Raw genomic sequence first — 18,927 nt, forward strand, 5'->3', positions numbered from 1 at the left:
ACTAAGTCAGGATCCCTGCCTGCCCTGGCTCAGCGCTGCTCCCGGAAGCAGCCGGCATGTCCCTGCGGCCCCTAGGCAGAGGTGTGGCCAGGTGCACGCTGCCCGCACCCAGCAGGTGCTGCCCCTGCAGCTCCCATTTGCCGCGGTTCCCTGATCGCACCTGTGCCTAGAGGCCGCAGGGACATGCCAGCTGCTTGCCGGAGCTGCGCAGAGCCAACCGGACTTTTAATGGCCTGGCAACCCTAGCTTCCCCCTCCAGCGGGGTAAGCTGATGCTTGCAGCTCGAGCCCCATGGGGGGGGCACCAAGTCTTGGGGCTTCTGGCCCGCGGCATGGAGACTTTCTGCAGGCCAGATGAAATTAGGCAGTGGGCTGGATCCGGCTCACGGGCCGTAGGTTCCCCACCCCAGTGTAGAAATATCCTCTGAGCTCTAGGACCAGTCCTGTTAACAGGAACAGAATTTTGCTACATGTGACACACTCTTGAGTCACAACAAACCAGTTATACTGCCATCTGTCCCTTTCTACCTGGGCCTACAAAACCATTTGCCTCTCTTAAAAGAGGGAAAAGGTATTCCCCTACCCATTGATCTAAAATCTGCAACTTATTAACTCAGCACTTGCTTCATAAAGGTTTTAAACAGTCAAGGTAACTCCAGTAAGGATCAACAACTTTATGCCTGTTCAAAACCTTTTCCATAATTTTCCATATAATAAGTGATCTCTCTCCTGCCATCCGTCTCCGCCCTCTGACAAACAGAGGCTAGGGACACCATTCCTTACCCATGTTCTTATGTTCTTTCTCTCTGTAGATGTACGCTAGATAAGTCATCCAAACATCTGAAGGATGTTGCAAGGCCTCTGCTGCCTTGGACTGTGCTTGAGAGTAGGAGGCTTGAATGCTTTCACAATCCCTTTTGTTTTCTCTCCTACATCCCCCAGAAGTACGTGTGTATATATATACACACACACACACACACGTGTGCATGCATGCACTTTATAGTGGCTGCTTCCTACCACTATGAGTGCATTAGTTGCTGCTGAGAGCCCCATGATAGTTACAAATCCAAAATTTTCTGGAAGCTTAGGCAAGCAAACAATATGCATTTTAATATGTAATTATATGCATCTAGGAACAAAGAATATAGGCCATACTTGCATAAGGGGGATCTCTATCCTGGAAATCAGTGACTCTGAAAAAGGTGTGGGGATCATGATAGGTAATCAGCTGAACGTGAGCTCCCAGTGTGACGTTGGGGCCAAAAGAGCTAATGTGATCCTGGGAAGCATAAACAGGGGAATCTTGAGTAGGAGTAGAGAGGTTATTTTACCTCTGTATTTGGAACTGGTGCAACTACTGTTGCAATACTGTGTCCAGTTTTGGTGTCCACAATTCAAGAAGGACGTTGATAAACTGGAGAGGGTTCGGAGAAAAGAGCCATGAGATTGATCTAAAGGATTAAAAAACGTGCCTTATAGTGATAGACTCAAAGAGCTCAATCCATTTAGCTTAACAAAGAGGAGGTCAGAGGTGACCTGAGTACAATCAATAACTACCTATGTGGGAACAAATGTTCAATAATGGGCTCTTCAGTCTAGCAGAGAAAGTTATAACATGATCCAATGACTGGAAGTTGAAGCTAGACAAATTCAGACTAGAAATAAGGCGTACATTTTTTTAGTGAAGATAATTAACCATTGGAACAATTTACCAAGGGAACAGTGGGATTCTCCATCACTGACGATTTTAAAATCAAGATTGGAAGTTTTTCTAAAAGCTCCGATCTAGAAATTGTTGTAGGGAAGTTCTCTAGCCTGTGCTATACAGGAGGTCAGAGTACATGATCACAAAGTGTCCCTCTGGCTATGAAATCTATGAATTGAAGCTGTGTGGACCAACAGCCATTTTTCTACCATTTTTGTGTTTTTGTCCATGCCTAGTGACGGAGGAGAGTGGTATTTTTTCTGGTTACACTACTGCCCAGTTGAGTGGGGCGAGTGCAAATATACTTTCTGGGCTGGTATGCCTGTTTGAAATGAAATTTAAACCCACTCCTATCTTGCCCTTGAAGTTGACACTTACTACTTAGCCTGAAAACTGAAGTGTGTCTGAGTGTTTTGTGTATAAAGAAGAGATGTTGCATGTGGTTTAGAGTAACGGAAAGTAATATAGCCCACAGGTGTTTACATTACACGTACCTCCCTCTGTGGCTGATCCTCAAAGAAAATAAGTCCATTACAGCCACAGTTACAGGACTTTAGCTCAAGCTGTAGCAACTCATGCTTTAGCTCTGGAGGTTTTTTCTTCAGTCCCCAGCGTGACAGCCAAGATGGTGGCCATCACAGTAGTATTTTCAAAACAAGCTCTTCATGAATTCTGAGACACTTCAATTTTCAAGCCATGAAAGAAGTGTGATGCATGAACCTAGCACTCAGATTCTTGCCTGCTTGGGAGACTCCAGTCAGGTCATGGAGGTGTTTGGGTGGACTGAAGTTGAGTCATAGCCAGTTTTCCCATACTTAATATTTTTGGCTGTGTGATGGCACTAGTGCACAGCACCTCTCCTGGAAATGTTCCTTTTGGAGGAAGTGTGACACTAGTTTATTTTTCTCCACATTAAAATAGATGCTGATAATCAGAAAGCAATATAATTAAACACTAAGTAAACACTTTAATGATTTGTTTTAAAATTCTTACAGCTGATTTTCTTTGTCTTTGTTATAAATTAATCTTGTCTTCCTTTCTTAAGGGATTTAAGGACAATGTATATCGACAGAGAAGAAAGTATTTTGTGGATGTTGCCATGAGTTATAAATAGTAAGTACTGGTATATTTCTTTTCTGTGCTGCTATGTTAGAAAAAATTCCACTCCACTTAATTCTGTTAGCATGAAGTTTTGGAAAAGACAAGTGACCAGTTTAGTATATGTTACAAATGACAAACCAAAAGTTTGAAATCATATAATTTTCAGTATAATTATAAGCAAGTGAGGTGTTTAGAGGCTAAGTGCTACATTTTCACCATTATGTTCCTGGCTAGTTTAATGTAAGGAGCTATTTTACAAATGTTTGCATATCCTCTAATGAAATGAATCCATGTGCCATGGACACAAACCCCCTCCTATAATTGGCCTAGAACCCTGGTCTTTTAACTCCAGAACACAGGCCTCTAGCACTTGAGCCAAAGAAGAATTCCCCCACTACAAATGGAAACCCTTGTCTCCCTCCAGAACGGCCACTAGAGGGCAGCATCATACAAAGTGTTTGCACTATTAGAGTTGATTGGGAATTTTCTGACTAAATATTTTTTTCATCAGAAAATGCTAAATTGTCCAAAATGAAATGTTTCATGGAAACATTTAGATTTCTATGAACTTCTGCCACATGCAGACGTAGGCTGCATGGCAGGAAGTTTGGAAGCCCTGAGGCCCCCAGCAGGAGGTTCCAGCTGGGACTCCCAGAGCTTCTAGGAGCCTGGAAGTCCTGTTGTCCTTGACTCTGAAGCAGTCGGCATGGTGGGGCTGCCTCAGGGCTGCAGACTCTGGAAGCCTTCAGCACTCCAAGGCAGGCAGGCTTAAGATGGGGATCTCGGGCTTCCACATTCCCAGCCATGAAGCCAGGAGCTTGGCAACCCAGGAAGCTGTGGCGGCTTAACTGGAGTTGGGGCTCTCAGGGTTTATAGCAGGGATGGGGAACGTCTGGCCTGTGGCAAGTCTCCACACCGTGGGCCGAAAGCTCTGAGCCTCCACGCCCCTCCCCCCCATGGGGTTGGAGCTGCAAAGCGCCTGCTCCCGCTGTGGGGGGAAACCCCGAGCCTCCATGCTTTCCCCCCACGGGACTGTGTGTGGCCCCTGCCTGATATTTTTCTGTGGGTCAATGGCCCCTGATAGAAAAAAGGTTCCCCACCCGTGGTTTATAGACTCTCTGCTCCACAGTGGGGAATTCATGTAAACCTAGGGGATGCCCTGGGCTGTTCCCTGAGGAGTTGGTGGCAATGCAAGGAGTCTCTGAGTCAGGACCACTGTCTGCTCTGTTTCTGTTTAGCAAAAATCAAATGAAAAGGCTTTGATTTTTCTGAAACGAAATATTTTTAGTATTTCCTCTCCCCCGGGAACTTTGAAATTTCGAGTTTTCATTCTGATTCAGAATGCAAACTTTTTAGAAATGTCGGAATGTCCTGTGGAAGGGAAATCACAAGTTTCAACCTGCTGTATGCACTATGTACTTGCTTAATTAGACAAACGTCATCCCTTTTACCTGGGATTCACAAGAGTTCAAACCCTACAACTGTCACTATTACAAAGTAAATCATGCTCACATCTGCAGAGCTGGGAGTAGAATGCTGATTCTAGACGTAGCGATACTTATTTCACAAAACACTGCCTAGCACTTGAGCTAAAGGAGATCTCTGTTAGCTGGCAGTAGGAGTAGCTGGTAGCAGGAGGGGCTGCAGAGATGGCACACGCTGTCCTTGGGCAAAGGGTAAGGGAAAGAGGAAGAAAAGCCTTACATTGCACCTCTAACCAATTAATGAGTGCCAGCCAGTCTGATGTATGGGGAAGAATGAGGCCTCAAAGGCAGGTAGAGGAAAACGGAGGGGGTATGTATTGGGGGTAGGGTGATAGTTATGTGCCAGCCCCACAGAGAGAGAGAGAAAAAGAGAACCAACTTATAAGGCCAGAACGTAGGGCAAAAGTGGGGAAATGGTCAGTTACAAATTAATTTAAAAAGACAGGATGAGGTTTGAGGCAGCTGACTGGGAAAAGAACTTCTAGAAAAGAATAAGTGTACGTGAGAATTATCAAAGAGGCAGCAGGAATCCCACCGGAGGGGAGTATTAAATCTCTGAGTTTCTTATCAGAACTGTGAAAGGGCAAAGCAAATAATGTAATCCACAGAAGTAAGGAAAAACATTAAAATCTATGGTACGAAGAAGGAAAACAAGCCATTTCAAAACTTATATTAACAGGAACTTGAAAGCATCAGAGGAACAAGCAAGCCTAAACATGCTGAGCATTGCCCATAGATTTCTGTGACTGCAGAGGAACATGATACACACTCACTGGAGTGCTTATGTCACTACCTAGGATTAAAACATGCTGTTAGAAGTGTTACCCTGTTCGCACATACACAGCTGAGAGAACATTCCTGAGGTACAGGAGATAGAATCATAAAATGTTTGTGAGGAAAAAGGCCTAGATCATTGATTCCAGCCATAGATAGCACATAAATAGGAGCATTAGAAATATCTTAAATCCTGCAATGGCAAGATGATTTATTTAGTCCTCCGAGACAGGATGCTTCAGCTATTAGCCATGTGACAGTTCTACAGGTAATGCATTTGTTTGCTTGCAGTGTGGGAGACAGCCAAATTCAAAGCTAATCTTGTAAGACCTATTTTACCCCTCTATAAAATGCAGAAAATGGTGGATCTGGCTTAGCAGGTGCATGCAAACATCAATTGCAGTAGTTTAGTACAAAGTTTTCACAGGTTAAAGTCAAGTAGTTGGGGCAAAGAATTATTTGAGCCTGCTCAAAGTTACTTCAGTGCAAATTACAGTGAAGTCAATGGAATTATACCAATATATAACCAGTGCACATGAGTTGGGCCCTTTTATAATCTCCTGTAGTTGATGATAACCAGTAGAATCCTGATGGTTGGTTTTTTTTACAAAAGTTCCCTAGGGCCAGATTCTGCTCCCATTGCTCACGAAGAAAGGTTCTCATACGAAAAGGCTCAGGCCTGCGTCTGTTGAAGTCAATGGGAGTTTACTATTAACCTCAGTCAGGATTTAGCCTACAGTTTTATGTATATGCCTCATTCTGTTTTGTTCCAGATCAGTTAAAAATGTAGCATATTCCCTTTCACTTCTCTCTTGCTTCCTCATATTTTGGTGGAGTTTCCTCTCCCCATTCTCTGGTATTGGAAGCTAATGAGACCATTCTAGGCCTAATCTTAAGCAGTCCTTTTGGGGAATTTCCTAGGCTTCCAGATATTTGGCTCATGCTTTTTCTGTATCAGGTATGTTACTCTGCAAATATTTTGTTGCTATCTGGATAGTTGAGTAAGTGAGATATTTCATAACTTGTCCCCCACCAACATGAAAAACTCATCAATAAATAAAATGCCTTTGAGCTGTTAGGATCAAGTGACCATGGTCTGATTAATATTTAAATCACTAGTTAATATCTTCAGCAGTGATTCACAAACTGCAATTCGTGGTATGCTTGGTGCTGGCTAGTTGCATTGTGCTGGCTCTCTTCCTTGTTTCCAGATGCTAAGTCATATTAAAACAAGATAAAAATCTATTAGCTATTTTCTTAGTATCAGAGGGGTAGCTGTGTTAGTCTGAATCTGTAAAAAGCAACAGAGAGTCATATGGCACCTTTAAGACTAACAGAAGTACTGGAGCATAAGCTTTCGTGGGTGAATGCCTTGCGTCTGATGAAGTGGGCATTCACCCACGAAAGCTTATGCTCCAATACTTCTGTTAGTCTTAAAGGTGCCACAGGACCCTCTGTATTTTCTTAGTGTTACTTTTCCATGTAGTTATCGTCACAAAGTTGTTGGGTTTTTGGATGGGTTTTTTTTGGTGTGTGCGTGTGTTTCACCAAACGCAGAGTAGGTGGTACATGCAATCCTGAATGGGGTGGGGGTGTGGGTGGGTGACAAGACAGTTTCTTAATTATTAGGATGACATTATATGGAGAAAGAAGTGATTTCGGACTATTTAGAAAAGCTGGATGAGCACAAGTCCACGGGGCTGGATGCACTGCATCCGAGGGTGCTAAAGGAGTTGGCTGATGTGATTGGAGAGCCATTGGCCATTATCTTTGAAAACTTATGGCGATCAGGGGAGGTCCTGGATGACTGGAAAAAGGCTAATATAGTGCCCATCTTTAAAAAAGGGAAGGAGGAGGATCCGGGGAATTGCGAGCCAGTCAGCCTCACCTCAGTCCCTGGGAAAATCATGGGCAGGTCCTCAAGGAATCAATTTTGAAGCACTTCAAGGAGAGGAAAGTGATCAGGAACAGTTAGCATGGATTCACCAAGGGCAAGTCATGCCTGACTAACTTAATTGCCTTCTATGATGAGATAACTGGCTCTGTGGATGAGGGGAAAGCAGTGGACGTGTTATTCCTTGACTTTAGCAAAGTTTTGGATACGGTCTTCCACAGTATTCTTGCCAGCAAGTTAAAGAAGTATGGGCTGGATGAATGGACTAAAAGGTGGATAGAAAGCTGGCTAGATCGTCGGGCTCAATGGGTAGTGATCAATGGCTCCATATCTAGTTGGCAGCCGGTATCAAGCGGAGTGCCCAAGGGTTGGTCCTGGGGCCGGTTTTGTTCAATATCTTCATTAATGATCTTGAGGATGACGTGGATTGCACCCTCAGCAATTTTGCAGATGACACTAAACTGGGAGGAGTGGTAGATATGCTGGAGGGTAGGGATAGGATACAGAAGGACCTAGACAAATTAGAGGATTGGGCCAAAAGAAATCTGATGAGGTTCAACAAGGACAAGTGCAGAGTCCTACACTTAGGATGGAAGAATTCTATGCACTGCTACAGACTAGGAACCGAGTGGCTAGGCAGCAGTTCTGCAGAAAAGGACCTAAGGGTTACAGTGGACGAGAAGTTGAATATGAGTCAACAGTGTGCCCTTGTTGCCAAGAAGGCTAACAGCATTTTGGGCTGTATAAGTAGGAGCATTGCCAGCAGATCAAGGGATATGATCATTCCCCTCTATTCGACATTGGTGAGGCCTCATCTGGAGTACTGTGTCCAGTTTTGGGCCCCACACTACAAGAAAGATGTGGAAAAATTGGAAAGAGTCCAGCGGAGGGCAACAAAAATGATTAGAGGGCTGGAGCACATGATTTATGAGGAGATGCTGAGGGAACTGGGATTATTTAGTCTGCAGAAGAGAAGAATGAAGGGGGATTTGATAGCTGCTTTCAACTACCTAAAAGGGGGTTCCAAAGAGGATGGATCTAGACTGTTCTCAGTGGTAGCAGATGACAGAACAAGGAGTAATGGTCTCAAGTTACAGTGGGAGAGGTTTAGGTTGGATATTAGGAAAAACTTTTTCACTAGTAGGATGGTGAAGCACTGGAATGGGTTACCTAGGGAGGTGGTGGAATCTCCTTCCTTAGAGGTTTTTAAGATCAGGCTTGACAAAGCCCTGGCTGGGATGATTTAGTTGGGAATTGGTCCTGCTTTGAGCAGGGGGTTGGACTAGATGACCTCCTGAGGTTCCTTCCAACCCTGATAGTCTATGATTATGGGACAGTCTGATCTCCTGTGTACATCAGCTGTTTTTAGAATAGTCCTTGACTTTGTGTCCAGGCTCAATAGTAAATTAAGGATGGGTTCTTTCAAAAGGGCCCTAGTGTAGTCAGGTGCCCAGCCCCCTTTTGACTTTCTACCCCTCATTAGTCTCCACAGTGCCAATAGTCTTTCAGATGTACCTCTTAGTTAACCAAAGGCTGAAGTGCTAACTCTGTTTTTGCTCATTCTTTAGTCTCATTGATTTCAAATAAGTCAAGAGTGAATTAGCACTTCAGGATTTGGCCTGGTAATAGGAAAACTAAAGTTGGCCAAACTCTCCCTGTTGTTATCAAAGTTTTCCTTTCTTGTCATATGCTGTTTTGTTCTCTGCTTTTCTTATTCTGGAGCTTGCAGAGTACCCTTATTAGTCTTGATTGATTTAGTGAATTTCTCTGGAGTTAATGGTATCTGTTCCTTCACATACAAATACAACACTTACATACTTTTAATTTTGTCTTGCCAAATCAAGCCTATATTTTGAATTTATTACCATCCCCAGGAGTTAGTAATTTTTCTGCGCTACCTACAAATACCTGCTGTGTTGTAATTTTCTTGTCACACAAGCTTCCAAGTCAAACTAATTTCAATCACATTCTAATTTTATTTGTAATAGGCCTAAGTCCTAGCACGTAGGGAAAGGCACATATTAATTTCATGTTCTTTTCAACTTTATGCATCCCTTTTTAGATTTTTCATTTTTCTTGTTTGTATCTACTTTGATTATTTAAGCAAAAAAAAAAAAATCAGTAGAAAAAAACAACTTGGCAGGAAAAAAACCCTTGAAAACAGCCTGTAAAAGTTATGGTGTTTTTCTGTAAAGCTAATAACTATACAGTGAGGGAGGAGGGGAGGGCATTTGTATCTTGTGATTAGTTACAGAATACATTTTCTCTCTCCTGCTTACACTCTCGTTCACTGTTGCCTATTCACATTTTTTACATAGATACGAACCTGCCAAATGCTCTAGGTTGGTCTGACCTAGCCATCTGGGTGGGGTATATCTGCACTGCAGCTGGGAGATGTAATTCCCAGCTTGGAAAGACATACACATGCTATCTCTGCCCAAGTTAGTCTGTTTACAAATAGCAGTGTGACTGACTGTGGTGGCAGTGGCATAGGCTAGCCCCGCCCAAGTACAGCCCCATCCGAGATCCAAGGTATATATTTGGGTGGCTAGCCAGGAAAAAACCCTTAGCTTTGAACTTAGAGATGAATAAAATCTTGGTCATCCTTAGTCATCAGTTGGCATAAAGCCTCCACTATAACTAAGGGTAGTAAAAGTTCAGCAACACATAATTCAGGTTTGGGACTACACTGTTCATTGCACAGATTGCAGATTCATAATGCACCACCACTTTCCTTATGGTGCAAGCAGCTTGTGGGCCTCAGAGCCTGTGGACAGAGATGCTGAAGTGGAAGATCGCAGTGAGATGGAATTATTTGTAGATGTGGCATGTGTAGACGTGGTAGAGCAGGCTCGACTCAGAACTGGCTTCACTCATCCTTCAGCTGAGGAAATTGGTGTCATGATGAGATGGAAAGAGGGAGGAACAGGTAGAACAAAATCACATAGCCAGGATGCACCTTCTGATAGGGAATTTAAAGGCGAATGAACCTTAATTCAAGGCCTAATGGATTAGTTGGGACAACAAGTAAATTACAAAACACCCAAGTTTAAAACACCCCAAATTCTTGGCTTTGTTGCACCTCTCCAGTGACACAAAGCGGATATGAAGCCAGCTTACATGACCAGATGAGGCTTCCCTTTTTGCTGAGAATTTTCTAGTGATGTTGCTGGATCTGTGCCAACCTCTACCTCATGGTTCCCCAGCACAGAGTGTGGCTGAGGATATGGCCAGAGCATTGTGCTCTGGTGATCCTTGGCTGATAGAATGGCCTCACAGGTCCATTGCAGCTGACGCAACTTGGAGCAGCTGTTATGCTCTTCAGGATCAGACTGGCAGCCTGAGGATGGGTGGGGCATTAAGGTGGCTTACAGGCATTTTAGTGGTGCCCTCCATCCTAAATTGAGCTGGGTGCCAGATGGCTAATTCTGAAGGTGTGGTCCAATATGATATGGACAAATTGACACAGCTTCTTTAAGGAGATGTGTCTCTCTCCAATCTATTAAAATTCTTTGGGCACCTCAACAAAAGAATGGATAAAGGAGAATTGGTAGATTTAATTGTTTGGATTTTAAGTGAGTGCTTGGCAAATTCCTCACAGGGGGCTACTAAGGAAAGTAGTCTAGGGTGACCGATACAGTTCTGTCATGGATGAGAAAGAGAAAGCAAAGGGACTGAATCATGATATTCATGCAGCCAGGTATGAAAGGATAAGTGGCCTCACGTTCAGAAATACACAGTTTATGTGGTGCAAGGAGTCCTTCCTGTTACCACAATATATTTATTATTAATATAGAACAAAAGCAACTCCAGGAAACAGCCCAATAATATTTGTATTTGTTTTAACAGAAGGCTTGATTTCAGGTTTTTATTATTTAGATAGGACCATTAATGCACACAGTTATTTACTGATGTAGAAATAAAAGATACATGGAAGTGACATTCCTGCTCTGAAGAATTTACTGTCTAAAATCAGTCTAGCAACTGTGATGTGTTTAAGAACATTTCTCCTTCTTTTTAGTGGTCAACCCATTCCCAGGGTGGAGTACACAGCCGAAGAAATTAAAACTTGGGGGACAGTATTCAGGGAACTCACTAAACTCTATCCCACTCATGCTTGTCGTGAATATTTAAAAAACTTCCCTTTGCTGACCAAGTACTGTGGATATAGAGAGGATAATGTACCCCAACTGGAAGATGTTTCTATTTTTCTTAAAGGTAAGGTTCATGTTTGATTTTTGAATAGCCATGATGTCATGGAAAAATGTTGTCTTCTCTTAGGACCTGATCCAAAGTTCGCTGAATGGAAGAACCTCCATTGACGTCCGTGGATTTTAGATCAGGCCATTAGTCAACACACACTCTCTCGTTGCAATGTTTTCCACAGGAGAGAAATAGTTGGAGTCAGTGATAGTTGTTTTAATAGGAAGGTAGGAAGTTCAGAGAGGTGGCTGGGTAGCACACCTAAATGAGTTTGCATGCTACACATCACATAACATTATATTGGAGGTAGAGAAAGGTCTTGTGGTGTGACATGGATGGCGAGCATAGATAACTGCTGTTGTAATGAACACACTGAAGGAACACTGCTTCTCCTGTAGCTCCTCCTAGTGTGCAGGAAGAATGAAATGTTGAGATAGTAGAATTTAAAGATGGCATCCTCGTTCATTACATTTTCTGTATCTGTGCCAAGGGTTGCAGATGGTGGGAATGCACTTGCACTTGCACACCATCAGATGTGTTTGAATATTCCCAAATGAACTTTGCAGGATTCTAGTACAATTTTGAAGTTCTGGATTTGGAGTGACAGACCCATTTTAACAGGTTTCAGAGTAGCAACCATGTTAGTCTGTATCCGCAAAAAGAACAGGAGTATTTGTGGCACCTTAGAGACTAACAAATTTATTTGAGCATAAGCTTTCGTGGGCTACAGCCCACTTCATCGGATGCATAGAATGGAACATATAGTGAGGAGATATATATACATACAGAGAACATGAAAAGGTGGGAGTTCCTGAGCTATTGTCAGCAGGAGAAAATTTTTTTTTGTAGTGATAATCAAGATAGCCCATTTAAGACAGTTTGACAAGAAGGTGTGAGGATACTTAACATGGGGAAATAGATTCAATGTGTGTAATGGCTCAGCCATTCCCAGTCTTTATTTAAGCCTAAGTTGATAGTATCTAGTTTGCATATTAATTCAAGTTCTGCAGTTTCTGGTTGGAGTCTGTTTTTGAAGCTTTTCTGTTGCAAAATTCCCACCTTTAAATCTGTTACTGAGTGGCCAGAGAGGTTGAAGTGTTCTCCTACTGGTTTTTGAATGTTATGATTCCTGATGTCAGATTTGTGTCCATTTATTCTTTTGCGTAGTGACTGTCCGGTTTGGCCAATGTTCATGGCAGAGGGGCATTACTGGCACATGATGGCATATATCACATTGGTACATGTGCAGGTGAAAGATCAAATCTAACTTAAAATAAATACACTGTTTGGTATGAAAGAATAACCTTACCCATTCCCTTCTTCCCTGCTACATGCTTACCTCTTGTTTATGGTCACCAGTATTCAGCAACAATTGGCTCATCGCTTTTTGAGTTTGGTCATATATTCCTAAATCACTCCTATATTGTTCTCTTGGTCTGAGGGAATGGTACTGAAGCATCATGATTGTTTTTTTTCCTAATGAGAAGCTAAAAACAGCAACAGAGCTACAGAAATACACTTTCAGACCAGTCACAAGTTTTGTGGAAACCGAACTTGGAATATTTTCCTGTAAACATCTTGAAAACAGCCGCTAATGAGTAGAGAGAGAACTTGGGAAAGAACTGGCCTGTTCAAAGTCACTGTGAGTTTGAAATAACTCCCCTGTAGGACTAATCTGACGAAGGAATGCATTATTAAATGTAAAAATGAGCATCTGATATATTCATGTCACCATATGTTTATTTAAATAATTTATAAGATAGTACTTTAAATGTATGATTTTTTTATATAGTTTAATTTCAGTAAAGGTGATTTACATCGTATTTCACAGAATTCAGCTTCTGTGTTGGAAACTTCTATATTGTTCTTGTTTGGTGCCATACATAAAAACAGATACTTCATGACGTTATTACTCACTATAGACTTGACTATTTTTCTAGTAAAAGTTCTTAAACAAGCTATGAATTACTTCAAGCTGTTTTAATTAAGAGTATTTTAGCAGTGCAAGGTGGGTGTAAATAGTATAGCAGTTTTGGCCAAGGTTTTCAGTGCCTTGTTTTGGACAAAATAAATAACTACAAATCCTTGCTTGCTGTCAGGTGTTGATATATCCAATTTTCACTATCTCCTCCACTTTAGAAAGGTCTGGCTTCACAGTAAGACCAGTTGCTGGATATCTGTCTCCTCGAGATTTTTTAGCAGGATTAGCCTATAGAGTTTTTCACTGCACTCAATATGTACGGCATGGCTCTGATCCTCTCTACACACCAGAACCGTAAGTATACCTTGTCCTGTTCATTTGTTGTTAAAATCAACTATAACTAAAACTTAATTTTCTAAATTTTTATGTTGATTCAGCCCTTTCAACAATCCAGGTTTTTTTGGTCTACAAATCAAATGCATGAAAACCAATTTCTTCCCCTCCCCAATGTTTGACCAAAAACTGAAATCTTTTAATGTAGATATACCACCATGGTGCCTCATGGGAGTTGTAGTTTGGGTATCTCATGTCCCCGTTCTACTCTATGGGCTGGACTTCCCAGCCTGATTTAATTTCTCATACACCTCAGGCATGGTCTTCCATGATGCATTGCCTCCCCTCACCAACAGAGGGGACTGTGAAGCAATATGGGAGATGTAATCTGATCAGAGAACCTCGGCCATAGAAGAGAACTGGAGTGTGAAGCTCTCAAACTATGACTCCGATGAGGTACCACACCAGCATTTTCATATTGAAATGTTTGGGTTTTGGATGAAATATATGGGGGGTTGATTTTTCACTGAAAACTCTTAATATCCTTAAAAAAAATTCCAACTAGTTCCTCTAGATACTTTTTTTTTTTTTTTTTTGATATTGAATGTTTCCTGTTCTATGCAAGTAAATAATAGAATAGTAATTCCATCAAGGGACACTGCTGTCTTCATAAACCATAAGGGCCATGTTTGAGCAGTTTATCAGTTACCAGATATCAAGCATGAAACGACGGCCTTTCTTTATTCAGTATGTACCATTTTGGTGTATTTTATTTTTGTATAATATATAGCAACAAAAACCAAAGCCAAAGCTTACACAAATGAATTAATATCTGCGGCCCTAATCCTGCAAACACTTAAGCCCATGCATAACTTTGTTCACAAGAGCAGATCCACTGAAGCCCTGGGAAAACATCTTAAGATATAAATCCAATAACCTAGCTGCATTTTTTTTATTTTACAGTTAAAAGCTATATCTAAAAATAATTTAATGTACTATCATGGTGGGAATCACCAATTAGCACTCTTATACATCATGCTAGAAGTTCTCTTTCTTACGGGTGGGAGCTTTGTACAGCATTTGAAGAAATGCTGGATTGCTAGTTTTCTAATGCGGTATCTTTTTGGGGGAAGTTGTGGCAAGCGTCAAAAGAATTTGCTCTCTACCTAATCTCTCTAACGAGAGTAAGTTCTTGAGGCAGAGCTGCTGCAAAGAAACTGAGCATTGGTGTTTTGGTTGAGATTCCTGAAAAGGGGGATTGATTGCATGCTGGTTGACCACCTCTGTGTGTATATAGGGCATGTATACACTGCTGCACAGTTCAGACTATGGGGGTCATGAATAGCAGTGCGCACCAAAGTGCTCTGCTGTAACTCCCCCATATACCTACTGTGGGTGTGAACTAAAAGGTTCCTACTCTGCATTAATGTAATCCTGTGTGAAGAAGACTACGTTAATGAGAACTAGGAACCTTTTAGTTTGCACCTTCAGCATGCACACGAGGGGAGTCCCCCCCAATAGTCTGAACTGCAGGGTAGTGTAGATGAACCCATAGCATAAATAAACAAACTGCTCTAAGAAAATACAAGACTCTGCTACACTGATCTTTCCAATGGGAAGACAACCTGCCAAGCCCCAAAATCTGCTAACACTCAGCAGAGGAGTGATGATATTTATGAAATAAAAACAATCGGATTATATTCTTATCCAATTCAAGGGGATTTATGAGTGTTATCCCTGTAAGTGCAAAGACCCTGAACCAGCAAACGCTTTAAGCATGTGTGTAACTTTGCTCACATGAGCTGTCCCTTTGGCTACTATATTTATGGTATCCATGCTTAGTTTGATACAGGCTCCGAACTGTGCAGCAAGTCTTCGGAATTAGGTCATAATATGTAATAACTAGGGTGGCCAGATGGAAAGTCCGGTCGAAAAGGGGACCTAATGGTGTCCAGTCAGATCAACTGACCGGACGCCCGAAGTCCGGTTACTGCCAGCATGGGAGGCGGGCAGGCGCCAGGTCCTCTCTTGTGCCAGCCCTGTCTCAGATGGGGCAGCCCCCTACCTGCATCGGGCAACTGCAGCTCCCAGCCCCAGCTCCACAGGCTAGTCCCTCCCGACCCAGGCAGGGAGGAGGGGAGAGGGGAAAAGCAGTGAGTGACGGAGGATGGAGGGAAAGAGGAGCGAACAGGGAGCGTTCAGGGGGTAGGGCAGGAGCGGGGCCTCGGGGAAAGGGGTGGGGGCAGTGGGTGAGACTTGGGCGGGAAGAGGCAGAGCAGGGGCGGGTCTTCAGGGGGAAGAGGAGGTTTTGGCACTGCTGCTCGAGTGTCTAGTTTTTAAATATTACAAAGTTGGCAACCCTAATAATAACAGGAATTCTTATGATAAACTGCCCATTCATGGTGTCCTAAGAGTCACTCTAATAATTCTAGTGAGATTAAAATTATTACTTTTGTTTCTGAATTTAATGGGAAATCCTTATTGCCTTGATGGCTCCAAGCATGAGAACTATATAAATTATATAGGTACAGTACTAGCATTTGAAACACTGATAAGAAGCTAATTATAAAAAAGGAACTTTTTGTGCAGATCTCTTTGCTCTAAATAATAAAATTTCAGAAAAATCAATAGCAAAAAATGGTAAATACCTTGTTAACTTTGTCTGATTTTCATAGGATTTTGCATACAGCAGATACTCTCGAAAACTGAGAATGAAATTCTGGCTCCATTAAAGTCAATGACAAAGCTCATATTGACTCCAGTGGGGAGAGGATATTCACCCTTTTGCAGTACAGTAATTGCAGTGCCCTGCTCTCTCTTCTTTGATGTATGGAAACATATTGTGGTTTGTTGCAGGTGTCCAAGGCTGCATGTTGCATTTGAATACGATCAACCTGATGAAATGACTCCCATTGATTTTAATGGGCTTTGGATCAGGCTTCCCACCCACACTGTAGAGCCAGATGCAAATTAGGGAATTCACTTTGCTTGATTTTTATCATCACTATCTGAATTTTAAAATGTTTTCTTTCCTGGTTTTATGATACAGTATTTCTACTACCTTCATAGAACTATATGGATTTCCTCTGCTAGCCAATTTGCTCGTACAAAAATCATTCACAGTGAAAACTGTATTACTGAAATCTTTTCCTCTCAATGTGTATGAATAAATTAAAGCCACTTAATTATTTTTCAAATAGCACAAAACAAAAGAATTGAGTCTGGTAGTTAAGAAAAGAGTTATATTGTTTAGACTTATCTATAAAGGACCAGACTTGCTGGGAAAACTATGAGACTGTTATAACAATTCCAAACATCGGTACATGATTCTGACGGCAGGTTACTGGTTTTTTGTTTTGTTTTTTTTAAAGGCAAATCTCTGTAACATCACAGGTAAAAAGAAATAAAAAATTTCCCCCACAGAGAAATATATAAGCCAAAAGTGGGGTGGGGACGAGGGGAACCTTCTGCCTCCTCTTGCTAATGTAGCAAATTGGACAGGGCTAGATTATGTCTACCCTTTTGTGGGTGTGCAAGGATGTAAAGAGTGCAAACAGCCTCTCATCAGACCTGTTGCCATATGCATGGCTAGTCCATGTGCAGGGCTAGTCCTTGTATTCTCTGGTAGTATAGACAACAGTATTAGCTTCTCCAGCGCGGGTGGAGAGGGCTAGAAAGGGGTCAAGGTTCTGCACTGGCTGACAGGGCTAGACTGGTATGTTGGGGATAGGGCTAGACTTGTGCTGCTTCCTGACATCAGTGACCCCTGGGCACAACAGTATCACTATGGGCTTCTGCTCATCACAGGCCTTGGGTCTTTGGTGCCGCCCACAGACCTTCAGTAAGGATCTTGGCATGGCCCTCGATGTATTAGGATCTCTGATCAAACTTCAGAACTCTCATGAATCAGTTTGTCAGTGTCTCAATGCATCATTGAAATGGAGCAGCCCTTGACTCATCAGACAAGGTCTCAGTAGGCCTTTGATACTTTGGTGACTTGAGGCATCAGAGCTTTTGTGATCGTCAGGCCCTTGATAACTCTGGTGGTGTCCATTCCTCAGTACCTTTGAGAGGCCCTAGGTGAGTCATCATTATTCTGAAGTCTTAGAATCTTGACAAATTAATGCCTCAGACCATCAGCACACGAGGCCTCTGTGCATAGTTATCTTTGGTCAAAAAAGGCCTTAGTAGGTCCTTGATGTGGCAGTAACTCAGTCTCACATTGCATTGGGATCCTAGCACCACTGTTGATGCCCTGGCCCTCAGCACATTAAGTTCTTCTTCCATAATAGCCTCAGCCTATCACCACAATGAAGTGGAGCTGAGCACAGCTCTGTATGCTCAGAATGGCCCTTGTGCGTCTACGGAGTCTTGGCACTTCACTGCCTGTGTCGGGACACATCAGCACTTCAGAATAACCCCAACATCTCTATTAAGAGTTAGTACTTTGGGGCTTTAGAGAGCTCCGGGTGCTGAAGCTGCTCTGTTGCAGTTTAGTTTAACTATTTTGGCTTGGCATTTTGATAGGGTGACCATCTTTCCCTATGCTGAATACGGGACACCTGGTAAAATTACTCGTAGTCAAGTGAGTTCAACGGCAATCAATCATACAAATATTTAAATTAACATCAAGTTGACTGAGCCCCCGTTAAAAAAGAAATACTGCGTAGTTGGATTCTTTTTATTCACCTTCTTATTTTTAAGGCTTTAGGGTTCACACGGGGAGGGGTGACACACACACACACACACACCCATACTCCTCGCTCACACAGGGGTGGTGACCAACCAATCCTCCCTGCCTGGCGTTCTCCATCCCCCATGCCTGGCTGGGCCCCGGGACGGACCCACCTCTCCTGACACCTGGCACCATGTCTTCCCGAGGCAACATGGGGGGGGGGCATGCAGGGTCACATGCCCCCTTCCCCAAATTTTTGCCAGGCTTCACACCAGAATGTGGCCAGCAGCAGCCTTTCGGCACTGTGCAGGAGGGAAGGGACGGGAGCTGCTTCCAACAGCAGGGGAGAAGGAGGGGGGGAAGGGATGACCTGACCTGTGTCTTTGCAGAGCTCATCTCTTCTTCTCCCCACCCTCACCACTCCTGTGTGGCTGGAAGCAGTTGTCCCTTCCTGCCTGCACAGTGTCGAAAGGCAGCTATCACCTCCAGGCTGCTGCTGGCCACCGACATAACCCCTAGCCACCTCCTGTCCCCTGGCTACAGCACGGGCAGGAGGGGGTTAAGCCTTAAGGATGCATTGTGCACCAGGACCCAGGGAACCTGACTGCAGGGACTTCAGCTACCCTGGCCAGAGAGGTGGCTTGGCAGAGGAGGGAGCCTAGGGGACAGAGCAGCCCCGCGCTCCCAGGGGGCAGGACCTGGGTGTGTGGGGGTGGGTGAAGAGGGTGCTAAGCCCCGGCCCAGGGGGCTGCTGTGGAGCTTGCAGGTTTGAGTCGTGAACAGGCTGGAAATCGTTTTCCCTCCCCCCCCCGACTCCAGAGCTCTGTGTGTGTGTGTG

General features: G+C 43.1%; 1 protein-coding gene across 1 annotated transcript in view; it reads left to right on the top strand.

Annotated features, from left to right (window-relative positions):
- Nucleotides 1-18,927, top strand: part of TPH2 (tryptophan hydroxylase 2) — a 70,267-nt gene that overhangs the window by 12,023 nt on the left and 39,317 nt on the right. The window contains exons 5-7 of the mRNA XM_026648963.1: nt 2,750-2,817; nt 10,979-11,175; nt 13,300-13,435. Of these exons, the coding sequence (XP_026504748.1) occupies nt 2,750-2,817; nt 10,979-11,175; nt 13,300-13,435 (401 nt within the window). The remainder of the gene's footprint in view (nt 1-2,749; nt 2,818-10,978; nt 11,176-13,299; nt 13,436-18,927) is intronic.

The sequence above is a fragment of the Terrapene carolina genome, unplaced genomic scaffold, assembly GCF_002925995.2.
Source record: "Terrapene carolina triunguis isolate 2854851 unplaced genomic scaffold, T_m_triunguis-2.0 Scaffold68, whole genome shotgun sequence".
NCBI classification, from domain to species: domain Eukaryota; kingdom Metazoa; phylum Chordata; order Testudines; family Emydidae; genus Terrapene; species Terrapene triunguis.